Raw genomic sequence first — 23,131 nt, forward strand, 5'->3', positions numbered from 1 at the left:
ACTGGGAAGGAGGAAGAAGAGAAGAAAAGAGACTACATTTTAAACCCAAAAAACCTCTTCAATGCTCAGGCAGCATCAGGTAGTCAAGTGAGGCAAAATGGTGAAGGAGGAGTTCAACTGCATATTTTGGATAATGCTGTAATGAAGGACTACTGATGCAGCACGAAGCAGCTAGCTCTTAAAAAAAGGCCAAAAACGTGGCTTGAGTCCTAAAGGCTTCAAGTGCAGTGCTGCCAAGTCCCACTGGCTTATGAAAGCTGGAGCTGGACCCTGCCAGGGCACAGGGCTGGGTACTGACCCGGCCCCGAGCCATCCTGTGCTCCCACCCCATGGCCCAGCTGGGGCATGACACCACCACTGCTCCCTCACCACCCCCACCAAGCCCCTGAGCTGCTCACTGCTGGATTTAACTTCCAGCAGCACAGCATTCTCAAGCTAAATCCAGCCTTCTCAAACTCAGAAACTTGGAGCTCTAAATGGAATGGATTAACTGCAGTGCCTCTTCGGGGCTTAGAGACACAAGCGACCCTTTGCACTAAGAAAATAAAATGAATAAAGTAAATCATATCTGGGCACAAGAAGCTTGCTTTAATAGAACCACTGTTAAGCCAAAGGAGTGAAAACAATTTATACTATTTGCTATCTTTTATTCCCTTTTTTCAAAGTAACATCCAAAAAACTTCTCAGTAACCCCTCTCATGTTTCAGAAATGGCTGTTGGTCATCTCCAGACATACACGTTGGTGTCTCTTCTGGGAGTTAAGCTTTACAAGACCAGCAAAATGCCTCTCTCCTTTACCACTGCAGAGATAAACTAGATCCACCAGACAAAATCAGCAACTTGGTACATTTTACAAAGTGAGTAACTCAAAGATTTCACTTAAGGTATACAGCCCAGGATGAGATTATTTATCAGTTTAAACACAGTTTTTGAGTACCTGGACTCAACTGGGCACTCAGATCACATTCCCATTCCAATCAAGGCTTACCCCAGCAACAGCCATCCAGACTTCAGCTACTGGCACATGCAAAATGTTGGTGGGCTTTGCTGCAAATGAACACCACTCCTCAACAGTTTTATGTTTTTGTATAGGCAGTTTTAAATTTTTCGTCTTCATCATAAATATTAAACTCATAATATTTGTTCAAGTATTTCCTCAAAATCTTTTGCCTTATTAAATGTTACTTAAAAGGTCAGGTCAAACTGCTTATGTATACAATAAAGTATGTCCCAAAAAAAACCCTAAACCCCCTTTTTAGCTGTTTCAACTAGCTGTGGTGGGCCGAGCTTCTCATTAACAAGAAACATTAAAAGTCTAGTATCAATCCTTAAACTTAACTACCTGTAATTACAAAGTAAGAATTGAAGCTTTATGCAATGAACTCATACTAAAATACTCACATAAATTGAAACAACATTAACCATTACAATCAAATCTACTGGAGCTGCTGCCCCATCTTTGGATGTGCAAAACCATGCGGTCTGAAAACCTGATAAATAATACAAGAGGTCACTTAGTGTATTTTATAAATAATAAAATTAAGAGAATTTATCTTGGATGCAATTTAGCTGCTTCCTTTACCAAAATTCACTATCAGGAAAATAATTTTTCTCTGATCTAAATGAAGCAACAGAACCACATGATAACTCAAACTGAAAGGGATGTACAAAGGTGATCTGGTCCAACCCCCCAGCTCAAGCATAGCACTCCTTGCCCAGCATCATGTCCAGACAGCTTCTGAGTATCTCTGAAGATGGAGGGAGTATCCATATCCATAGTATCCATATCCATATCCTCTCTGGTAACTTGTGTCAGTTCTCAGACACCCTCACAGGGAAAGTTTCCTGATATTCACAGGGAAACTCCTGCGCTGCAGCTGGTGCCCACCCTGTCACTGGGCATAACTGGAAAGAGCCTGGCCTGGTTATCTTGGCAGCCTCCCTTCAAGTATTTATATACATTAATAAGACCACCACTGAGTCTTCACTTCTCCAGGCTCAGCAGTCCCAGTTCTCTCAGCCTTTCCTCACAGGAGAGATGCTCCAGACCTATAATCATCTTAATGGGCCTTCACTGGACTTTCTCCAGTCCTCTGTGCTGGGGAGCCTGGAATGGGGCCCAGAGCTCCACATGTGGCCTCAGTGGTACGGAGGAGGGATCACCTCCCTTGACCTGATGGCAGCACTCATCCTAACACAGCCCAGAATACAATCAGCCTTCCTTGTTACATGAGCACATGGCTGACTCACGTTCCACTTGATGTTGTCCAGTGCCCCAGAGCCTCTTCTGCAAAGCTGAAGAGGATCCACCCTCTGGATGCTTCCCCAGAATATAATGGTGCATGGGGCCGGGCACAGGACTTTGCATCTCTCCCTGCTGAACTTCATGAGGTTTGTGGCTTCCCACCTCTCTGTTCAGTCAGTTTCCAATCCACCTCACTGTCTGCTCATCCAGCCCATATTTAACAAGTTTTTCTACAAATATGTTATGTCAAAAGCCTTACTGAAGTGAATGTAGACAATAGCCACTGCTCTCCCCTCACTATTCAACCAGACATTTCTTTGTAGATGGTTATGAGGTTGGTTAGGCACAACTTCCCCTTTTTAATGGTCAAGACTTACTGGTAATGACTGCATCATCATCAAACCACAGTAAGTCCCAGCACTTACTCTGGACCTACAGCAGTTGAGCTTGGAGAATTTTTCACTGGCCATACACAAAGAAAGAGAGAAAAGAAATATTAACATGAAAGAAATTTGCAAAACATCAAGGAAGCATTTTTTAGTCAACCTATTAAATTAAGAAAGATAAAACTGAGCAACTACTTCAGAGGAAAATGGCTGGGCAAAGGGGAATAAAATACATAGTCTGGTAGTCTCTTCCTATCAAATGTCATACTGAAACATTCTCATTTGTGTTAGTGCACTTTGCCACACTGCTAAATTACCAGCTTCTTTCAAGAGTGCTCTAAATCTCTGGATTAATGAGTTCTCTCTGGTTTGCTCTTGCAAAAAAATACAACACTAACATATTTTGAATATTCTAGTTAAATGGTCCATGCGCAATGAAATCTACTGGGCAATCACTCAAGCCAACACTAATGAGGAAGGATCTTTGAGCTTTTTAAGAAGGCAGAGTTAATAGGTATGTCAGATTCTACACATCTAAGGAATCTAGAGTATGTCAGTACCTAAATATATCACCATCCATCTTAAAGATGACTGCAAGCTTATAAAGATGTAAAGATGATTACAAGCTAGATAAAAAAAAAAATCCTATTGCTTTACCATAAAGGTCATGATTTAGATGAATTAGAGAAGAGTCTGATAGCATGACTTTAAAAGCCTCTATAGTTTATTGCTTTCAAATAACTAGTGCTAAAAACAGCAATTTTATCAAATGGAAGTTCCTAGATCTACAGGCAGCATAGACTGAAGATTTCCTTTCAATGTGAACCAGCATCTTCTGCCCTTGAGATTGTTCACTGAATATTAAGGCAGATAGAAACTGCAAAGTGGAACATCAGTAGTTACAGATGTGCACAGACTAAGAAGTGCAGCTTTATGCATAATAGCACAAGCAAAGGGCTTGGAAATAAATTCTGCATTCACACCTTCCGCTAACTTTATCATATGGAACTATCTGAGAGGTCTGATGGATCTCTTGAATCAAGTAAGTAGTAAGAAGTTCTGTAAGTAACTCGAGTAAAATTAGCTTCTCCCAATAGAACACTTTCTATATAAAAAAATGACACCATGGAATAACATCCACTGCTTTGCACCATTTAATTACAGGAATGCCTGGTACTCTTTTTAATACATTATTTGTGGCCTTCGAGTTCAACAGAGCTAAAGGTAATAGCAACACTTTAAAAAATTAACACACACTACTAGACAACATAGTAGTCTATCAGGAACCTAGGAAGCGTGCCTGCTATTAAAATTCTTTAATCTTAGTTGGAAAACATTTAATTCCATCTTAAAAGTGGAATGCTGCCCATTAGTTTTCAATTTCTTTTGAATGCAGAAATCCAATAATGATTCTTTTCAGGCCTTGTCCATCACTCAACGAGAAAGACAAATTTCTTAAGGCCTCTGTTTTATGATAGAATTAATCAAGAAATAGACACATAAGAGCATCAAGTTGCTACAGCTCTTCCTGCAAACCCATTTGCCTTAAGCAGAATCCATCAGACACAGTCCAGATGAAGTCTCCTTGGTGAGTTATAAAATGACACCCATAATTCCCTACTGCTTCCAAAATATTTTGCTTAATGTAATCCAGAACACCATTTGCCTTCCTCACAGCTGCATCACATCACAGGTTGCTGCTGTCATTATGTGGGAGCAAGTCAGAGTGGCTTTCTCCTTAGCTGTCATCCCCTACAAATGAGTCACTAGTTTACTGTGAAAGTTCATAGCTCATAAATCCATCCCCAAGTCCTCCCAGTCCCCCATATTTTACTGTAATCCTATGCAATGATAAGGCTTCCCCACTTTCCACCAAAAGCAAGTGTCACTGGTGTACTCCAACTTCCTGAGACAGAACTACTGAAATTTTTAACAAGGTCTTTTATCTTATCAAAGGCAGATCCTAATTTAGTCTGACATATACTACCTCTGATAAATCCATTTACATGTACTCCATTTGCCTCTCTGCCTTTGATTCTTTAAAAAGTGTTCTCTGCTGCTTTGTTATGGGGACAAAAAATTATTTATTTTCAGGCTCCAGAACCACCTTTTTTCTACTTTCTGAAAAACAGCTATTGAATTTGCTCCTCTGCAGTTAAATACCACCTCTACTTTGATAGTGCTCTTTTAGTTTTGAAACATTTGCTACAAGATTTTCTAAAGCACAGCTTCTTTGACCCAGCCCCATACAAACCCAAGCACCAGGAACCTGTAGGTTTCTTCTTCATTTCATGATGTAAATTTCCACAATAAACTGGGGGTGAAAACTCTGACCACAACTTCATACTCACTGCATTACACCCACCTTCCTTCCTTTTCGAATTTTTAATGGATGAATAGCTTTTTACTACTTGGACTATTTTCCTTTACAAGGTCAAACTCAGCTTGACTCCTGGCAACTTCTTAGTCACATTTAAGACTTTTGAACTCTATGACATTCTTCATTTTTTCAACAACCACTTTTGTCACTCCCTCCAAGTTCTTGGCTAACTTATAATGTTCTCTTTGGCTGCCTTTTCTTCTGATTAGGTCTGCAATCATTCTGCTTGTGTAGTCTGCTTTTTCTTGGGATGAAAATCCTACGCACTTTTTCTAATTCTGAATCAAAGAGTTCCCTTTGCTCTTTGGCTCAGCTAATTTCAAACCACTTCACTACAGTTTCTCAGCCTGCATTCTTGATGTTCAAAACCTCTAATTGGAAACCCCTCTCAATCTAAACCACATAAACCTCTGATGCAAATTATTTAATCCAAATTCTGTTTCTACACACAGTCCTTCTAGATGCCCTCCATACTTATGAAACTCAGTTTTTAGGCAACATTCTTTGTTTTTAGTTCAAGAACTACATGTGTGAACACTGCACCCAGGAATTGCTGATCCCTAGAATTAGTAGTGAAATTATGACATATAAGAGTTAGACTCCACAGCATATTGTGATAGGGAAATACCTTTATTCCATTTACTGTAGTCGGATAATTCCATGTATACTTAATACATGAAAACTCTTTTGCACCTGAAATTGTGTGCAAAAGAGTCATCAGTGAAGGCACAAAATTCCACAGCAATAATGAGGTATCTTTGTTCCCTCAGTCACTGAATCAAAATAGTAACTTCTGAAGTGCTTTATCCCTTCACTATTTGTTATCTGAGTGCATCCAGTCTTTGAATCCTTAGTATTTACTTCTCATTCCTTTCCTTGACAAATACATATAAAAAGGTTCTGCCTTTCATAAAAAGATCTTTCATAAGAGCATATTACCAGAGCAAAGAACCTGTTTTTTTGCACTGTTATTTTTCGCGAATGATCCAAGTTAGTAGGACAATCCTTGTGGTACAACACATTTTATTATTAAAGTCAGTAGAACTCCCCATACTTGACAATACCTGGAAAAAGTATAAGCATAAATATATAAGTATATACATAAGAGTATAATATATAAGTATAAAAAGTATAAGTCCTGTATTTTATGCAGCAGAATAGACCTGTTCCAAGCTACCCAATCAACAGGTCTGTACGCCAAACTACTTCACACATTGAGATGAATGAAATTAATTACCAGCTTGATGCTCATTTTATGAAATTTGAATATGAGCATAAAAGTTCAGTGATATATTCAACACTACAGGAGTCAGAGACTAAGCCGATCTAATACTTAGTTCCATGTTTTAGCCAAAACTACCATCCACTCCTAACGTCGTAAACAAAGCATGGACTACAGCATCCCACCCTTATGGGGAAGGGAGTCCCCAAGATTCAGAGACACTCACGGACAAAAGGAACAACAAGTGTCAGAGTGTCTGCAAGACCTCACAACATTTTATTAGTAAATTATGCCCACTCTGGAGATACTTTCTATGCCAATTCGCTATCATGGGCAGTCTGATCTTCCAGACCTTTCTGGAAATGAGCTGGAGGGCTTTACCTGTCTTTGGTGGCTTTACCTGTCTTTGTGACCACCAAATGATGACCAGTCTTGATGACTGGGTTGGCCTTTGGTCAACATTTCAGGCCCAATTCTCAACCTCATTCCCGCATTTGTACTGTATGGTGTTGTGCTTATCTCCAGGAGCCCAAACAAGAACATTAGTCTCAGCAAAGTGCTGCCCTTCCTCTGAATGCCCCTTCTTCAGAAACATCCTGATCTTTCTCACAGAATGTTATTACCAACAGTCCTTGGTTGGCTCCACAGCTACCCAGCTATCAGTGTTTGAGGATACGTACTAGTTCTCTTATCTTCTAGGCTTCTACATGGACACAGGAGCTGAAGTAGGGAACCAAATTTAAAGAAAACAAAATACTCTTTCAATGATTTCAGAAAGAACTATGCATCTTTTATTTTTTTTTTAATCTGTAAGCTTTCATAGTTAACTCATTCAAAATTGGATGAATTTCTCAGATTCCATAACCACTTCAAATCTAACAAAGCCTCAGGATCTTTCTGCAACTCCTGTATTCCACATTGGCCTTATACAAGTGTCCTAACATGACTACTTTATTTATAGAATCACAGGCTCACTGGGGGTGGAAAATGTGGAGATCATCAAAATCCAACTCTGTACTCATTTAAGTAAAACATACATAGAAGTGACAAGTTTGGACTGTGCGTTGCTTGTGGATGGGTAATCTTCTCTTATGACTCCTATGATCCAAAATAGTTCATCAACATTTTCACAACAGGTAAATACAATACTGAGCACTGCATCAGGCAAAGAAATACTTCTTTTTTACACTGAGACTTGAAGATGTTTTCAGCATACTTTATTATGATGGCTATTATATAAAGAATAATGATATTTTAGATTAAATATTTTTAATGCAATTAGCGCTGGATTGTTTCAGATTCTTTCTCCGCCACTATTTACATCCTGAATACATTTTGTTGGGGCAATCCTTGGTATCAATATAGGGTGGGGGAATGAAGAGATCAGGAGCAGCCCTGCCCAGAAGGACCTGGGGGTGCTGGTGGGTAAGAGGCTGGACATGACCCAGCTGTGTGCACTCAAAGACAAAAGTGTCTTGGGCTGCACCAAAAGCAGCGTGGGCAGCAGGGCAGGGTGAGGAAGGTTGTCTGCTCTGCTCTGGTGCAAGAGACCCCACCTGGAACATGGCACCCAGCTTCAGGGTCCCCAGCTCAGGAAGGACATGGACCTACTGGTGCAAGTCCAGAGCAGGGCCACTAAGTTGATTCGAGTGATAGAACACCTTTCCTATGAAGAAAGGCAGAGACAATTGGGATTGTTCAGCCTGGAAAAGGGAAAAAGCCTACAAGAAAGATGGAGAGAGAGGGCTTGCAGTGACAGGACAAAGGGGAATAGCATCAAAACGAAAGAGGGTAAGTTTAAATTACATATTGGGAAAAGATTCTTTACTGTGAGGGTGGTGAGACACTGAAACATGTTGCCCAGAGAAGCTGTGGATACCCCATTCCTGGAAATGTTCAAGGCCACATTGGATGGAACTGAGCAACCTGTCTAGTGGAAGGAGTCCCTGCCCATGGCAGGGGGTTGGAACTAAATGGTCTTTCAGGTCCTCTCAGAAATGAGGAGTAACTGAAAGAAAGACTCATTCCCTGAAATGATTTTTAGAATAAGTTTGTAAAAAAATGTAGTTCACAAAAAAAAAAAAAATCAAAGCAACTGTTAAATACAAATTTCATTTATGTTCTACACTAAACTATAATTGCAGCACTTGTAAATTTTCTTCAAAGGCAAGAGGGAGAGAGTACAACTTCCAGTTCCTGAAGATCATTTGAAAAAGACATGATCTGGAAAACTGAAGTGTTATGGGGTACAAAATTCCGTCATGCTGTATGACAAAAGAGAGGAAGCACAATAGGAGGAATGGGCACTAGTAATTACATTCTCTTCATATGGAATTAGCTGAAGGATGGAAAAGCCATTTGCTATACACCTTCCTTTCATGTTACCCTCTCTCCCACCTACCCCCAAAACTCAAGAGAGGTCTGCAGAGATGTCCCTTCACCACTGCACCCTAAGGAAGCTTTACAGAACGCTAAAAACTGCAGCAGCAGCTTGGGCCAAACCCCCTCATAGCGCCACAAGTCCCCTGCTGTCTGCCATACGGTCTGATCACATAATACCCAACCCCTTGGCTGGCAGGACAGAGCCAGGGGAGCAGAAGGTTGCAAAAGGAGGCTCAGCAGGAGACACAAATTGCTGTTAACAGCTTTAAACGTTAAACATGTACCTGGTGCCAGAAATCAGGCACCAACTGGAGATGTAGCCATCAGCTTTCAGGGCAGCAGAAACCATGGACTTGGAAAGAGAAAAGGTGAACATTACTCTTCATCCTAATTCTATCCAGGATGGAGGAAGTACGGCTCAAAAAACAACTTATGATTTGGACAGACAAGACATTTCCATTTGGTAGGGTATGGAAAGCCACGAGCTAATGAATTCTGCATTACAGGCAAACCTTGCCCAACAAGCCCACAGTGACTGGGAAGCAGTTCATAACCCAACCCTCAGGAAACCCTGCAAAACCCAGTGAAAGACCAATAAATCAGCGAGTGCTGGAAGGGGGGGGGGGGGGGAGGTGGAGTGGGGAGTTGTCGTTTTGTTTCTTTGGTAGAAAAGTCTCCCTGGAAAAACCAAGGTATGTTTTTCCTTATCTCATTTACTTAACTTTTTCACCTCCTACACTTGCCCTGGAGAGCTACAGCTCTATCCCTGAGCACAAACACAATACCTCAAGACAAGAGCAGGCTAGTGCTGATAAAGGCCTCTATATCACTACATAAACAGTCATATGAACAGCTACAGAAATGTTCACATCCCTTCCTCAGCAACACACTCCTGTCCACTGCCACTCTTGGGCCCTTTTGTACTCGTTTTTATTACTAGCACCACAGACACACAACTGCTCATGTCACCAATACCACACTCCAAATACCTATGAACTCTCCAAGCCTTCAGCAACCTCTGGGCAGTCACCTACTCCTAAAGGGACTTTTAACAGAGATGAAATCAGCAAATATATCCCATAATCTTAGAGCAGAGCAAATGGCCCATGGAGCATGGGATCTGTGATAACAAAATTACAGATTGTAACACAGTAGAATTTCCTGCATGCATTGACTTGAGTCTTCCTCTTGATAGTGAGCTTCTCAATAACTGAGTCTTTTTCCTGCTTGGGAGACAAGCAGAATTCAGTCTTTATCAGTTTGGTAAGATTTTATTTATTTATCCTTCCATAGTCCTCAGCATTTTCCTTACAGCGACAAAAAAGTCTCTTTCATGTCTGCCTTAAGAAATCACATAGCAAGACAGTCCAAAGATTTTTATCTAAACCTGTTGAGATCTTCAAGTAACAACTTTATGGCAACAACTACCCACTGATTCCACAGTTCACACATTCAAATGCCAACTTTGTCAATTATTTCAGAGTTCTCCTGTAGGAGGAGAGTGAAGGTACAGTACTGAAATCAACACTAAACATCTAGAATTTGGGTTGGACTTTGCACACCAGTATCTAGAAGAATAGTTAAGTACAAATTGCACCATTTTCATAATGACAAATCAGTTTCCAACAGTTCAGAAAATACCCCTATATTGCTTTGTATTTTCATCTCTTGCAATCACACCATGCATGAGATGATGCCCAGCTAAGTATTAATGAAACCAGTCATGCCCACTAACACACAAAATTGTGTAGAACAGAAAAATCCTTCAACAGTTGCTGTCTATTCAGTCAGAAGCAACATCCCCGAGTAACAGATGGGCACAGGGAGCGACTGGGTAAGTTCATCTGCTGGCACTGTGTGAGGGGACAGAACACAAGTCCCCCTTGCCGCCTGCACTGCTCACTGATAGCTGTGCTGCATGGAAACCTCCTGCCAGAGCCAGTTCCCAGCCTCCCAGCACTGTGCCCCATGGGCAGCTTCTGGAGGAGGCGTGCGGGAGCCCAGGGACTCGCGGGCCACAAGGACCCTCCAGGGGATTCTCCAGCTGCCCCACCTGCGTCCCTGCAGCGGCACGGCCGGGAAGTGACCTGATGCCCCCGGCAGTGACCTGATGCCCCCGGCAGCCTGCCCTGGCTCACACAGCCTCACACTGCCGAGGGAATTGCGGAGAGAAGGGAGGACAGCTCGAGAGGCAGCTTTTAATTTTCCGCAACTTTTGCCGCAGTTCCTCCTGCTAGGGCCAGCCCTCCACATGGTCTCACTTCTGCTTCCCCACATGACTAACAGACTGCATGCACTGGAGGCACCCAGGACAAAAAGCAGGGGATCTCCCAAACCTTCTAATCCCTCCTACACTGCTCTCTTCCAGCACAGCTTTTATTCTGTTTTCTTCCCATCTACAATAAAGATGACAGAATAACTAAAGCAATGTTTCTTTCACTTTGGATAAGCTTTAGAGTGCTTTATGCTTAAACCCATGGCAAATGTATTATTTACAAAAATTACTTTTAAAGCGTTTTTCTGATAGACTGTTATTATTACCGTACAATATGTAATCTGAAATGAACATAGCATAAAAAAACTTGAAAAGGAAAAACACAAATAATTGAGAAAATACTCTTAGTGTAGTTGGCATGACAGCATGATTCAGACAGACAACAGCAATATACTGAAGTATAAATGTCACTATTAGCTCTTTCAGAAACAGCAGAGAAGTCTGACCAAAAATAAAGTCAGTGGAGTCACTTTCTGGATTCTCATCTGCTGGAACCATCATAAACGACTGGTAGATCTTTCAGAAGAGAGAACATCATCTTGTCTATCAGTACATCTTATCTATTAGCTTGAGCAGGAAAGCAGCGGAGGGGACAACTTCCTTTGTAATCAAAGTTTTCTCCACCTCACCTCTCCCCAAGAATTCAAGAAGATCAGCTACTTTAATTATGGAGATAATCAAGAGGGAACAAAAATACTTAGAATTTTTGGTTCATGATGCAAGCTTGATAAAAACACTAACATTAAAAGAAAAACCCATTATCTTGTCTTGAAATATTTTCTTGTAAAAAATGCTCTGAAATTCAAAGCATGGAGAAAGACCATTCTTTTCCCTCCACCCCATGATAAACAAATATGAAAGTCTGGTTGTTTGATTCAGATGAAAACTGCAAAATACAATATACATCATACCCTACTTTAAATCACAGGCGGCGAGAATGCAGATTTTGTAAATCACATTAATTCATGTTTAACACTGGAACGAACTTCTGTTCATTGACTTAGTAATTTTCATTGCCAAGATCACACAATAAAAACAGTCAATTTCAATGAAACACTTTTAATTTTAAAATATTTACATTTCAGGTACTCCATGGCATATTTCTGTTTCAAGAAGCCATTTCTGCAACAATTGCTATGGTTTTGAATTGTCCATTAGAAACATGTGGTATCTCCAGCCAGGGTCAAACCACCACACACAATCTACCAAAACCAACTTGGAAGTATAATACTTTTAAATTTAACACTGAGACTCAGCAGTGAAAATCTTGTACAACAAAATGTAACGAGCTATTGACCAATTATTCCTTCTTGAAATGAAAAGTACTGGAAACTACGTTCTTAGTGACAATTTCAAAGTACTTAAAAACAAACCATTACAGCTCTGCAAAAAGCACACCCTTCACTAGGTATTTCAGTCTACTGACTTCACTCTTGTGTAGCACTAAGATATACTCTCTAAATATATAAATGCTTTACAAGTTTCAGATGATACTAATCGAGTTGTGGAGTATTAACAGTTCTCTACGACAGAATCACACTGTACTTCAGGACACAGTCTTTAAATACAAGCACTTTCAGAATATGCTGAGAGCTGAGGAAAAGCTTTTCAATCTAAAGAAGCTGTGATTTCAAAGGAAATGAAACAAGCAGCACAAAAGTCACAAAATACCCATACTGACACCTCACAACACGGTTAGAGCTCAGTCATAGAAGTCAAAACACACATGTTAAAATTCTTGAACTTCACAAGCCCAGCTGCCATTCTCAAATTCTGCTGGTTTAGTCAGTCACCAAGAAATCTAGGAAATGACACGAGATCCAGAGCTAAATCGCCTTACTTCATTTTAAAATATGTTCACTGGCCAACTGCAATAAAAACATGCATCAAAAGATCTTTTGAAATCTTTTTAGAGGCGAGATCAAATGTCAAAATTCCTACAAATAAAGCTGCACTTGAAAACAAACCAAACTGTGAAAAAAAAAGGAATATAAGAAACTTACCTTAATTGGAGCCCGGCTAAACTGTATTTTTCGATTGGCTGGGATTTCATCCTCATCTGGCAATCCATTAATTTCAGAATATTCCATATCAGGTTCATAACAGTTATTTTCATCGCTGTCATCAAGATCATCTTGTTCTGTACCTGTCTCTCCCCAGTCAGAATTATATCTGGATCGTACCCGATACACATTGTAGTCAGAGTGCATGTACACATGGGAACTCTGAAAATTATTCAGATCTTCATGCCCATCTTTTTCACTTGCCTCATCATAATGGGACTCATTAGCATCTGAAATTGCATCTGTGGCAAAATCACCACCTGAAGCTACATTTCTTGTTAACTCTGCAGCTTCAGGCCGATCAAAGATACCTGCTGTGTGTTCTGACCGTTCCTTCTGCTGCACCAAAACTCCTGTCTCTGTTTTCGACTTACTCCTAAGACAGCTGTCCACAGATCTTTCACTGTCAAGCACACCACCTAAATCCTGCTGACCTGTTGCAGAACTCTCAACAGAATCAGCACTTGCCTCTGTGCTCTTTTTTATTTCTTCAGCTGTTTTTGAACCTGCGGAAGTGCCTGTGGACACTTTCTGTCTCGGTGTTACAGGCGTGTTAGTCTGCTGAGAGTTCTCAACACACATCACACCTGTACTCTGTTTGGCTGGGGGAGACCATGTGCTGGCCTCTTTCAAAGGACTGAAACCCTCAAGGTTTCCAGCTGGGGAGGAGATATTTGTGACAGTAGATGAGAGGTTTAATGGATAGTGACCAGTTACAGAGTACTCTTCGTTGTTTTCTGACTTTTCCACGATTACATTGTGTGAATCAGTGTTTTCAAAAACTGCGCTGAGCTGACTCACAGTTGGAGAGACAGTCTCTGTCCTTGGGCTAAGACTGTCCAGCGAATCAGTGCTGCCTCTTTGAGACTTAGAGCTGCACCACTCATCCGGAAGTTCATTAGAAATGACTTTGTCTTTCTTTGGGGAATAGCGATTTGAATGTCCTGTTTCATGAGCATTTCGCTCAAACATCTTCCGAGTTTCAGTAAACTTGGAATAGGAGGGACCATCATGGATAGTGTCAAATCTACTTATCCTTTCAGAGACGGATGATTCCAACTTTACAATTGAACCATCCGCTTTTTCTACAAATTCTTTGGGCCTAATACGTCTTTGAGGTGATGGAGGACCACTCTTGCCCCTGGTTTTAGGGGCAACTCCAGCACTTTCAGTGGGCTCCATGCCCATCTGCATAAATAAGTTCTTGATCCTATTGACATTTGAGCCATATTTCCTTCCCCTGCTCTGTGAGGCCTCTCCTTCCTCTTTTGCTTTTTGGTCTCCATCTGATTTCGGTTTGTCAAACGTGCTTTTCAGCGCCTGGAACTCAGTTCTGTAGGCATTTCTGTGAGGAGAGGCACTTCGGAGGGTGGACCTTTCTCCTGAAGACTCTGTTTTCATCATGTTTAGTTCAGGAGCATGAAACCTGCTTGCATAGTTTCTGTGGTACTGCTCTCAGTGGTTTGTCACAGCAGAGATTCTGCTTGAGGAGTGGTTTTCCTCAGGGGCCACTGCCCTTCAGCAGGGCCATACTTGACAGATCTGGATACAAATGTCTAAATGCACACGGTCAATTTTGACAAAGCAGGACGACTGAGGACTCTCAAGAACAAGGGCTGATTTAACCTGCAATAGAAAGGAGGGTTTTCTGAAACCATGTCAGGTACTTCAAATCTGTCACAATTTCCATTTACTATTTTCTGACATGTTCACAAAAAACTAGTAAAAAAAACCCAAAACAAACCAACACTGCACAGACATGTAAAAACTTGCCATTACAAACTTTTTCAAATTGATTGTTGCATAATTTACAATCTATAACATCATAGTGAAAGAACAAAAAATATCTTTCCATTCACAAGTATAGTATCACGGCACAAATATGCATGCAAAGGAAAGGCGATGTGACATGAAATATGAGGCACTGCAAGACAATCCTTGCTCTCTCAGAGAAACAGTGGTAGAAATACGATCAAAGATAATACGCTTAGAAAGGCAAATTAAACATCAGCTCGAGGGAATACAAAAAACTGCACCCAAAGTTAACATCTTCAGCTGACAGGGTAAAGGAAGTGAAAACCCGTTAGAGAAAGTTGCCCCTTGTCACGGGCAGCGGTTCTATCGTCTGAAGATCCTGGAGGATCGTACCAACGAGGAGATGCAGAAACGGAGCCAGGGACTGGACCGCTCCCACGCCCCGGCCCCGGGGGCTCATCCCCGGCCCCCGCAGCCCAATGAGGGGCACCACGGGGGTCTTCCGAGCCAACCCTCTCTCCCTTCCCCTCCGTTCCTGCTCCCAGCCCTCGCCCTGTCGCCGAGGCGGGGACGCCTCACTCCGGCCGCTGCACACACGGTGCCGGTACCGGGAGCCCGCGGCCGCCGCGCCGAGAGCGACGCGCCCGTCCCCGCGCACCTCCCGCTCCGCTCCCGCCGATCGCCACGGGCGACTGGAAAGACCACACGGCAGAGACCCTCGGCGAGCCGTGCAGCCCTCGCAGAAGGCAATAAACTCAACCCGAGAGGTCAGCGCTGGAGCCCCCGCGGCGCCTCCTCCTCGGGCGGCCGTGCCGCCCCGGCGGGCTGGAGCCGCGGGGCCTCGGGCGGCAGCACCTTGCGGCGGGGCAGTGCCCGGGCAGCGCCCGCCGTCCCCGTGAAACAAAAGCCCGGTGCCAGCGCTGCTCGCCGCGGAGCCCGGCGCCTCTGCCGCCGAGCGCGCACGCTGCCTTACCCAGCCGACAGCCGCGACGGACTCCCCCGGCCGCCCGACTCAGCGCTGCCCCCGCGCCTCCTCTGCGCAGAGCGGCCGCTGCCGCCGCCCGCCTGACAGGAGGCAGCAGCCGCCGCGTCGCCTCAACGCCATTGCAGGCAGCGGCGGCGGCGGCGGCAGCGGGGGCACGGACACGGCTCCGCGCGCACACCCGCGGCGGCGGCGCGGGGGAGGATGAGGCGCCGCGGCCGCCGCGGCCGCGCTCCCGCCCGCCGCCCGCCCCTCCGCCGCCGCGCGGCCGCCGCGCCCCCGCCGCGGGACGCGCCCCGAGCCGCCGCCGCCGCCCGCCGCCGGGCCGCCCGCCGCCGCCGCCGCCCGCGGTGACAGGTGCCTCACCTCCTCGGCGAGCAGCAGTGGTTCGCTCCGCCGGGGGGGGCGGGGGAGGCGGCCAGCCCGCTGCAGTCCGGCCCCGGGCGGTGACTAACGAGAGACGAAGGACGGGCCCGGCCTCGGCCACGCTGCCGGCGCCGAGTCCCGCTGACCGCCCCTGGCCCGGTTTATCCCCTTCTTCCCTCCCCTGGAGCGCTCGTCTCCAGCCTGACCCCCGCGGACCGGGCCCGCCCGGCACCCGCCCGTTTCGGAAGCAGCGTGCCCGCCCCCGCGCGGGAGGGGCAGCGTCCCGGGTCCCGGGAAAGCCCCCGCTCCTTCCCGCTGCGGGAAACCCGCGGGGCGCGGGTGGCACCGGGCGCACGGAGAACTCCCTACAGATCGGGAGCCAGCGTGCTCCTTCCTTCGCTGTTGATGCACTCAGCCAGGCTGCCCGAGCGAGGAGCGTGCTGCTGACAAACCCCGGCAAACCGCTCTGAGTTCCGTGGGCATGGCTTGTTCTGGCAGCTGCTGACAGGGACGGAAGATCGCCCTCGGAGCTCAACCACAACCACAAAGTCTTTGTTATTTGTTAGCTGGGCGAGTTCGCCACAAAAATGGTTTGGCTTTATAAAGGTAATAAGAAAACTTAATTGCAGAACATGAAATCTCTAGGTAATTTGTAAAATGGGCAATCCGGGAAGGTAATGACTGTTAATCACATAGCAACTCCTAAGCAAAGTTCGCTAAACTAACTGCCTAAATATCCAGAAAATGGCCTGGAGATGTACACTGCAAAGTCTGAAGGCTAATTATTATGTATGCAGAAGCAAGACAGTGGTGACTGGAAATAAAAAAAAAAATGAGGTATATATAGATCCACAAACGTAATTCATTACTTTTAATGAGACTGAAGCATGGGTACCACCATATACCATTGAAGCGTTCACAGGTATTGGTCTCTGGCTAATTCGTTCCAAGGGGATGCAGCACAAAACTGTTCGCCTCAATAAAGTTTAAATAACCAGCATGAATATTGACAGGCGAACAACAAAACTTATCAGATAGATTGAAAACCAGCATTTTGATAAATACGTACGCTAGAGGCCAGGAACAGAAGCAGGGCATTTCAGAATTTTCCCCACTGCTGGCAGTAGCCTGTCCTGGCGCACTGCACAGCCCCGCTCAGGCTCCTGTCGGAACGGGAGGAGGGGGGATTCTGGACGCCCTGCAGGCTGCTGAGCAAGGCCGTGCCAAAGCATGCCAACACAGCAGGGAGAAAAGGAGATCAGATGAGATGTGTAATGAACCAAGACATCGGCAGCCCTGAGCTTCCAAAGCAGTCACAGAAAGCTCCCCTTCCAAGACCGTGTTCCAAAGGAGAGGAATGAAGAAACTACTTTTTCACAGGTGTTTGCAGTAAGGAGTCCTACAGGTGATTCACTGCACAAGGACAGAAAATATTGCAACTAAGCAGGACATCACCTATTAAATTTTAAACATCGGATATTACAATAAAGCCGAGGCCCAGCCTCTCTGTCAGTGTCTTTCTGTTGGTATGATTTTGTAGACGTGAAGTTCTAGGAGCACCTAGAGAACCACTTGACTTTTGGAAATAAAAATATATTAACTGAACTTCAGGTGTTACTGAAGAAGAGTAGAGACATAAGGCAGAAATTTATCCTTTGTGATTTTTGGCTAAGAATATTGGGTGGTTGAAGACCTTGTCATGTACCAGATATGTATCCTTAAGAGTTTTATAATTCCCACACACAACCAAAAAAAGGGACACAAGCAAACATTTAAAAAATCGAAGAAAAAATTGAGACAATCTTAAAGACACTAATTCACATCTAATTATATAAAGATAATTAGAAAAATATCTTCTACCTTATCTGAATAAGTGGAGCCACAAATATCTTTAAATTCATTTTCTAACAGAAGTTGTGCAAACAAGATGGTCACTTCTTACCCATAAAATACAAGTAAAGTAATGTATCCAAGAGAACAGTTGTATTATTTCATGGCAGAATAGTGCAGACTACCTCTATATTATACTTTAGTAGAAAGTAAGGAAATGAGACAACTCACTGATGCTGATAGAAGCAATGCACAATAAATCTCAAGTTTTCCACAATGACAGATAATATATTGCATTTATGTTTTCCTTACATGTGCTGTAAGTAGACAACATAAATGTTCAGCTTTGAAACAGAATCTAATGCCAAATTATGTTAAGTAATGTCATGTTCCTTCAATACCACCTCAGGTTCATTACAACCAAGATGTACAGAAACCACAGGAAATTTTGGCTGCTTTATCAGAGACAGTTGGGACCCTATTTAGATGTTCAGCTTTGTTTGATGACATCTAAGTTGTTCAAACTTACATTATAATCACTTAAAAAAATTTCAATATACATCCTTATTTACACAGTACCAATGTGAAACAATATTATTATAATGTCTAGGATAATAAATTGTATTTTATTTCAATTGTTATGTTGCTTTTTAAGACAATCTCTTTGTATATGAACATGGCCATGCATCTAACTATAAAAATCAGAACTGTGTGTCCTTTCACATTTTTCAGTACTTTAGTGGTAATACATTTGACTAGAAAGTATTTTTAGGATTTGCTAAAGTATGATTGATATTTCTGTTAATTTCTGAGCAATATTAAAATGCTGCACAGCATACTATAGAGGAGATAAGAGACCAAGGGCCTCCTTACTATGTTAGTAAAAAATCAGACTAACTGCACTGGAGTTAGAGAATTACTCCATTTCCCAGCCAATGGGAATTTAAAATCTATTTAGTTTAGTATTTACATATGATGGAGTATGGCTGTCATTTTACTTGCAATGCAGTAACAACTCCATTGAAATGATTCTGAATTCTCACGTCTGGCAGGCAGAGACCCAAGTTCTTTAACCTTATTGGCATGACTTTAAATTACATTCAGTATCTTTTAAAACCAGTGTTGGTGCAGTCCCACAACACTGAAAACAGTTGATTTTCTGTTTACTCTAGATGTGTGAATTATACTTACTTACAATATTTTACTTGCTATATTTACTTTGGAGGTCACTGATGCGTTGTTTCAAGACACTTCTCTGCTTTTAAGCCACTTGTTTTTTGTGATTTATTTGCACAGCAGAGCAGCAATGCAAGTTTTTCCACATGGCTCAGGCAAAAGAAAGAAGTCATTCCATCATTTGTCTCCTGTCTTTCAAGTCTCACAAGATAATATTTATCTTTTCATGTAGAAATGGGAACTATTTATTTAATCTGATCTTTGGCCAAGAAATCCTCTCTCTGCTATCCTGCCAAATCATTGGTGGGGAGGAGGTTTTTTCCTCCTTATACATATCACAACATAAACAAAATTGAGTTCTATTTTTTCACAGTTCCCTTGAATTCTTATTATGTAATCCAACTGAAAGAAAAAGATCTGGTCTGAACAAAATACTTACATTTTGGCAGATAAGGTACACTCAAGTCAGGGTTCCCTTGAACCAGAGTAGAAGAGACTAAAATACACAACAAACAGCTATAATAATAGGTTGATAACCTGTAGTTTCAAACATGAGCAATCTGTGATTGCCATAAGTGTAATTCTTTTATATAGGAAGCCATTAATAGTTAAAAATGGGAGCTCATTAATATCACTAATTTGGCAACTTCAGAAGATCGTGCTGTTTTTACATAGAACATGTCAAACTACTTGAAAGATCAAGAATAGCATCAAAAAAAATAACTTTGTCCTGAAAGATCTGAAGAAAATCTGCTAATGATAACAAAACTGCGTATTCTACCAGTTTATCAGAAAGGCAAATATTAGCATATGAAGGCCTAAACTAAGACTACCAAAGCCTTTTCTCAGTTACTCTGAGGACACTTTCACATCCATTCTTAAACATTCTGCTTTTAAATTATTCAAGAAATGCACAGCTATGGCTAGAATAAAATCAAATTTTCAAGAGGGGAAAACATGAATTATACACTGCGTCCAACTGCTTACTTTGAGATGGTAGTTGTGCCTTCAGTAAAAGCTAGAAATCTTAAGAATGGTCAAAAGAGCCATATTTCACACAACTTTCCCTCATGAGCCCTCAATATTGAACTCTGCATTTACACCACAACACAGACAATCAGCCTAACTAGAACAATGGCAGCTAGTTGCAGAAAATACATTATCTCATGGAAAAGGAAAAGAAAAACTGTTTCACCTGCTAGGATTTGCTAAGAATCAGACCCAGCAAAACTCATTTCATGTTAAACTATCCAGGTGGGAAAACTGTTAGGAAGCATCCCCTAAAACAGATTAGTTGACAAAGTGAGTAAGATCCTCCAAGGTGAGTGGTACCTGTCACACACCTTGATTCATCAGGTAAGTATCATACGTAGATCCATGGTATAGAAAACTCTACTTTCCAACATCATTGGGAAATACTCAGACTTGGAAATGTTACTAATTCAACTATTTCAAACCAGAAGGGCAGAAATAAGAGATAGGTGAGAGCCTCACCATAATTCAATGATTATCTCTTAATGGAAATATTTTCTTATTGTAACATTAATTTTCTATTGAAAAGTCAGTTTTCCTTTACAGTCTGAATCTAGAATATAGAAAATAATGGGGTTTGGCAGTCTGTGCAAAAGCAATCTCTTAGAGTATTTCTTGTGCAGTAGATATCCACTGTTACTCTTAAAGCTCACTTGGTAAGCCAAACTGGGAGAAGAGAGAGAATTGTACTAGGAGGGAGAAATATACTTGATGATCAGAGCTTATGAGTGTACTTGACACTGTCAGTAAATAATGATGCCTTGAGAGGCTACCTGGAACAGAGGCTAGACAGTGTAAAAGGAATAAAGTAGGTATTTATTAAAAGGCCTTCAAAGGATACACCTTGGGCAGTAAAAGAGCCTGGCCGTGGCTCCACCCAAGATGGACCACAGATCATATGTTTTCACACTTTTATTAGTTTTGGTTCATTTACATATTCGGGTTCATTGTGCAGTTACAGCTTCAGGTTATGCAGTCCCACCCTCCCAGATCTCTCTTCTCAATTCGCTGTTTATACCTTTTGAGCCTGAAGCTGCAATGGTGTCCTTGGTTCTCAGGCTGGAAAAGGATTGTTTTGTCTAACTAAACTGTGAGGAGAACTTGCTAACACTTTATATGAAGTTCAGAGTTACATACTAATGCAGTACAGAACGTGGAAAGTATGAAAGCTAAAACTTAAGGCATCAATAACACACAAGCAAATCTGATTACTGAGTTCAGGAATCGCTACCTTGCCGAATCAGGTAACATTCTTGGCCATGAAGAAGAAAAGAAGAGAAAACTGAAGCAAGGTCAGTTTTCCAACTCACTGTTCAAATTTCAGTGACACTTTGGAGCCTATACTGACATTCTAGAAAAAGCAGAAGATGACTTCTTGGAGAGAGAAACAGAGGCCAGAGTTCGCAGAAACCAGCACAGCACTGCTGCTTTGCAGCATGCAGTCTATTGCCAAGTCAGAAAGATTTGTCTGGATTGCTCCACCCTGAAGTTGATGCTGATGCCTCCATTTGAGTTCACATTTTAGTAGTCTGTGCTCCACACCCTCTTGGTAACATAAATGTAGGCTTGTAACAGTTGCATTAGTGTGATTTGTTTCTCCTTTTTCCCTTACAAAAATCCAGTAATTTGAATAAATAAAAATGAGAAAACAGGTGTTCATCTCAAAACAGCTGTCTGTCACTTATAGAATGTAACCCCAAATATTGTTTCCTATATCTTGATTACCTGTCATGTACTTTGATTCTATTTTCCCTTATCTTACAAGTATTGTCTTGTTAACACACCATCAAGTGAAAGTTCTCTCTTAAAGCTAGATTTGGTAGCCCATTTAATTTAGTGCATAAAAGCATTAAATACTTAAATATTGCATTCTGTATGGCATCAGATAATGAACATAGGCCAGCCAAAAATATTCCATTATTTTGGAAAAGCTGTGTTCTTTGCCAAAGCATAGAAACATTATCACAGTGCTGCAGTCGCTGTAGAAATACAGCTTACATTAGTTCTGTGTTAACACTAAAGCACTGGAGTAAGAGAAAGAGAAATCAAGAAGGGATCACCCCATTGAAAAGAAAAATGAGAACACTGCCTTCAGGTTGAAACGCAAAACATAAGAATTCATTAAGCAAAGTCTGCAAATTTAACTACGCCATGTTTAAGAAAGGAAGGAACACTCCCGTTAATCGGTATAGCACTAAAGAGGAAAAGGATTACATAAATATTTGCATGAAACAGAACAAGCAATTGTATGGATACAGAAGAGAAAATCTTTTGAAGGGTCTCGGCCACTGTCCAGGACAAAACCACGCAGCCATAGCCGTTATAAGGTAGCCAGTTTTGCACAGGCAGGACCATCAAGCCGCGAGGGTAGCAGAAAAGCAAGCCCGGGAGCCCAGGTGCTGAATAGCGGGTGCGACGCTGAACTCGGGGGGATGTTTAACAAGCCGGCGGTTTTCACACCGAGCCCAGGCGCGGGGCTGACCAGCGGCTCTTTGGCGCCTCCTGTGGGCCGGAAGGGGCGGTGCCACCCGCGGCGCTGCGCTGTCCGCGCCTCCTGGAGACACCGTGGGGGGAAAAATGAGGACAAAAAAAGGTGGAAAAAGTACCGGGTTTCTCTATTGCTCTGCTGGGTTGTGTTCCGTTAGCTCTGCAAGTACATTAAGCGTCTTTAGATAAAGGAAACCTCTTGTCATTTCACTGTCGCGTCAATGGCTAAATCCACACAAGATGGCTGGAAAATGAAAGTTTCCACTTTTTGGGAGCTCCACTTCCTGTCCTTCGAGAAAAGGGCTGCGTTCTGGAAAGCTGCATTGCGTTACAAAAACTCTGCTGCAACACATATTGCTGGTAAGAACAAAGTAGATGCACACTCTCTCAGAGGGGAAGCAGCCCTAGAATAACGTGAGAAGCTGTAACCTGTATTGGCAAATGTTTGCTAGACATGCACAGTGAGTTTTGGTAACGGATCCTGGTCGCCAGGAGGAGAAGGTTCTGTTGAAACCAGAGGCAAACAGCGCTCTTGCTACCAAGGCAAGGT

At 42.6% G+C, this 23,131-nt stretch overlaps 1 protein-coding gene across 6 annotated transcripts in view; it reads right to left on the bottom strand.

The window, feature by feature from the left end:
- Positions 1-16,187, bottom strand: part of PPP1R9A (protein phosphatase 1 regulatory subunit 9A) — a 132,794-nt gene extending 116,607 nt beyond the window's left edge. For 4 of the 6 annotated variants that reach the window (XM_066197268.1, XM_066197261.1, XM_066197253.1 and 1 more), the window contains exons 1-2: positions 15,682-15,722; positions 12,894-14,579 (exon numbers count right to left, since the gene is read on the bottom strand). In XM_066197268.1, coding sequence (XP_066053365.1) covers positions 12,894-14,357 — 1,464 coding nt within the window. In that variant the 5' untranslated portion in view covers positions 14,358-14,579; positions 15,682-15,722. Of the gene's footprint in view, positions 1-12,893; positions 14,580-15,366; positions 15,397-15,681; positions 15,723-16,056 lie in introns of those variants that run through there. The other 2 variants (XM_066197236.1, XM_066197245.1) reach the window with 2 other exon arrangements.
- Positions 16,188-23,131: the final 6,944 nt, after the last annotated feature.

This window comes from Chamaea fasciata, unplaced genomic scaffold (genome assembly GCF_029207755.1).
Source record: "Chamaea fasciata isolate MVZ Bird 193981 ecotype frontalis unplaced genomic scaffold, bChaFas1.0.hap1 SCAF_1, whole genome shotgun sequence".
NCBI classification, from domain to species: Eukaryota; Metazoa; Chordata; class Aves; order Passeriformes; family Sylviidae; genus Chamaea; species Chamaea fasciata.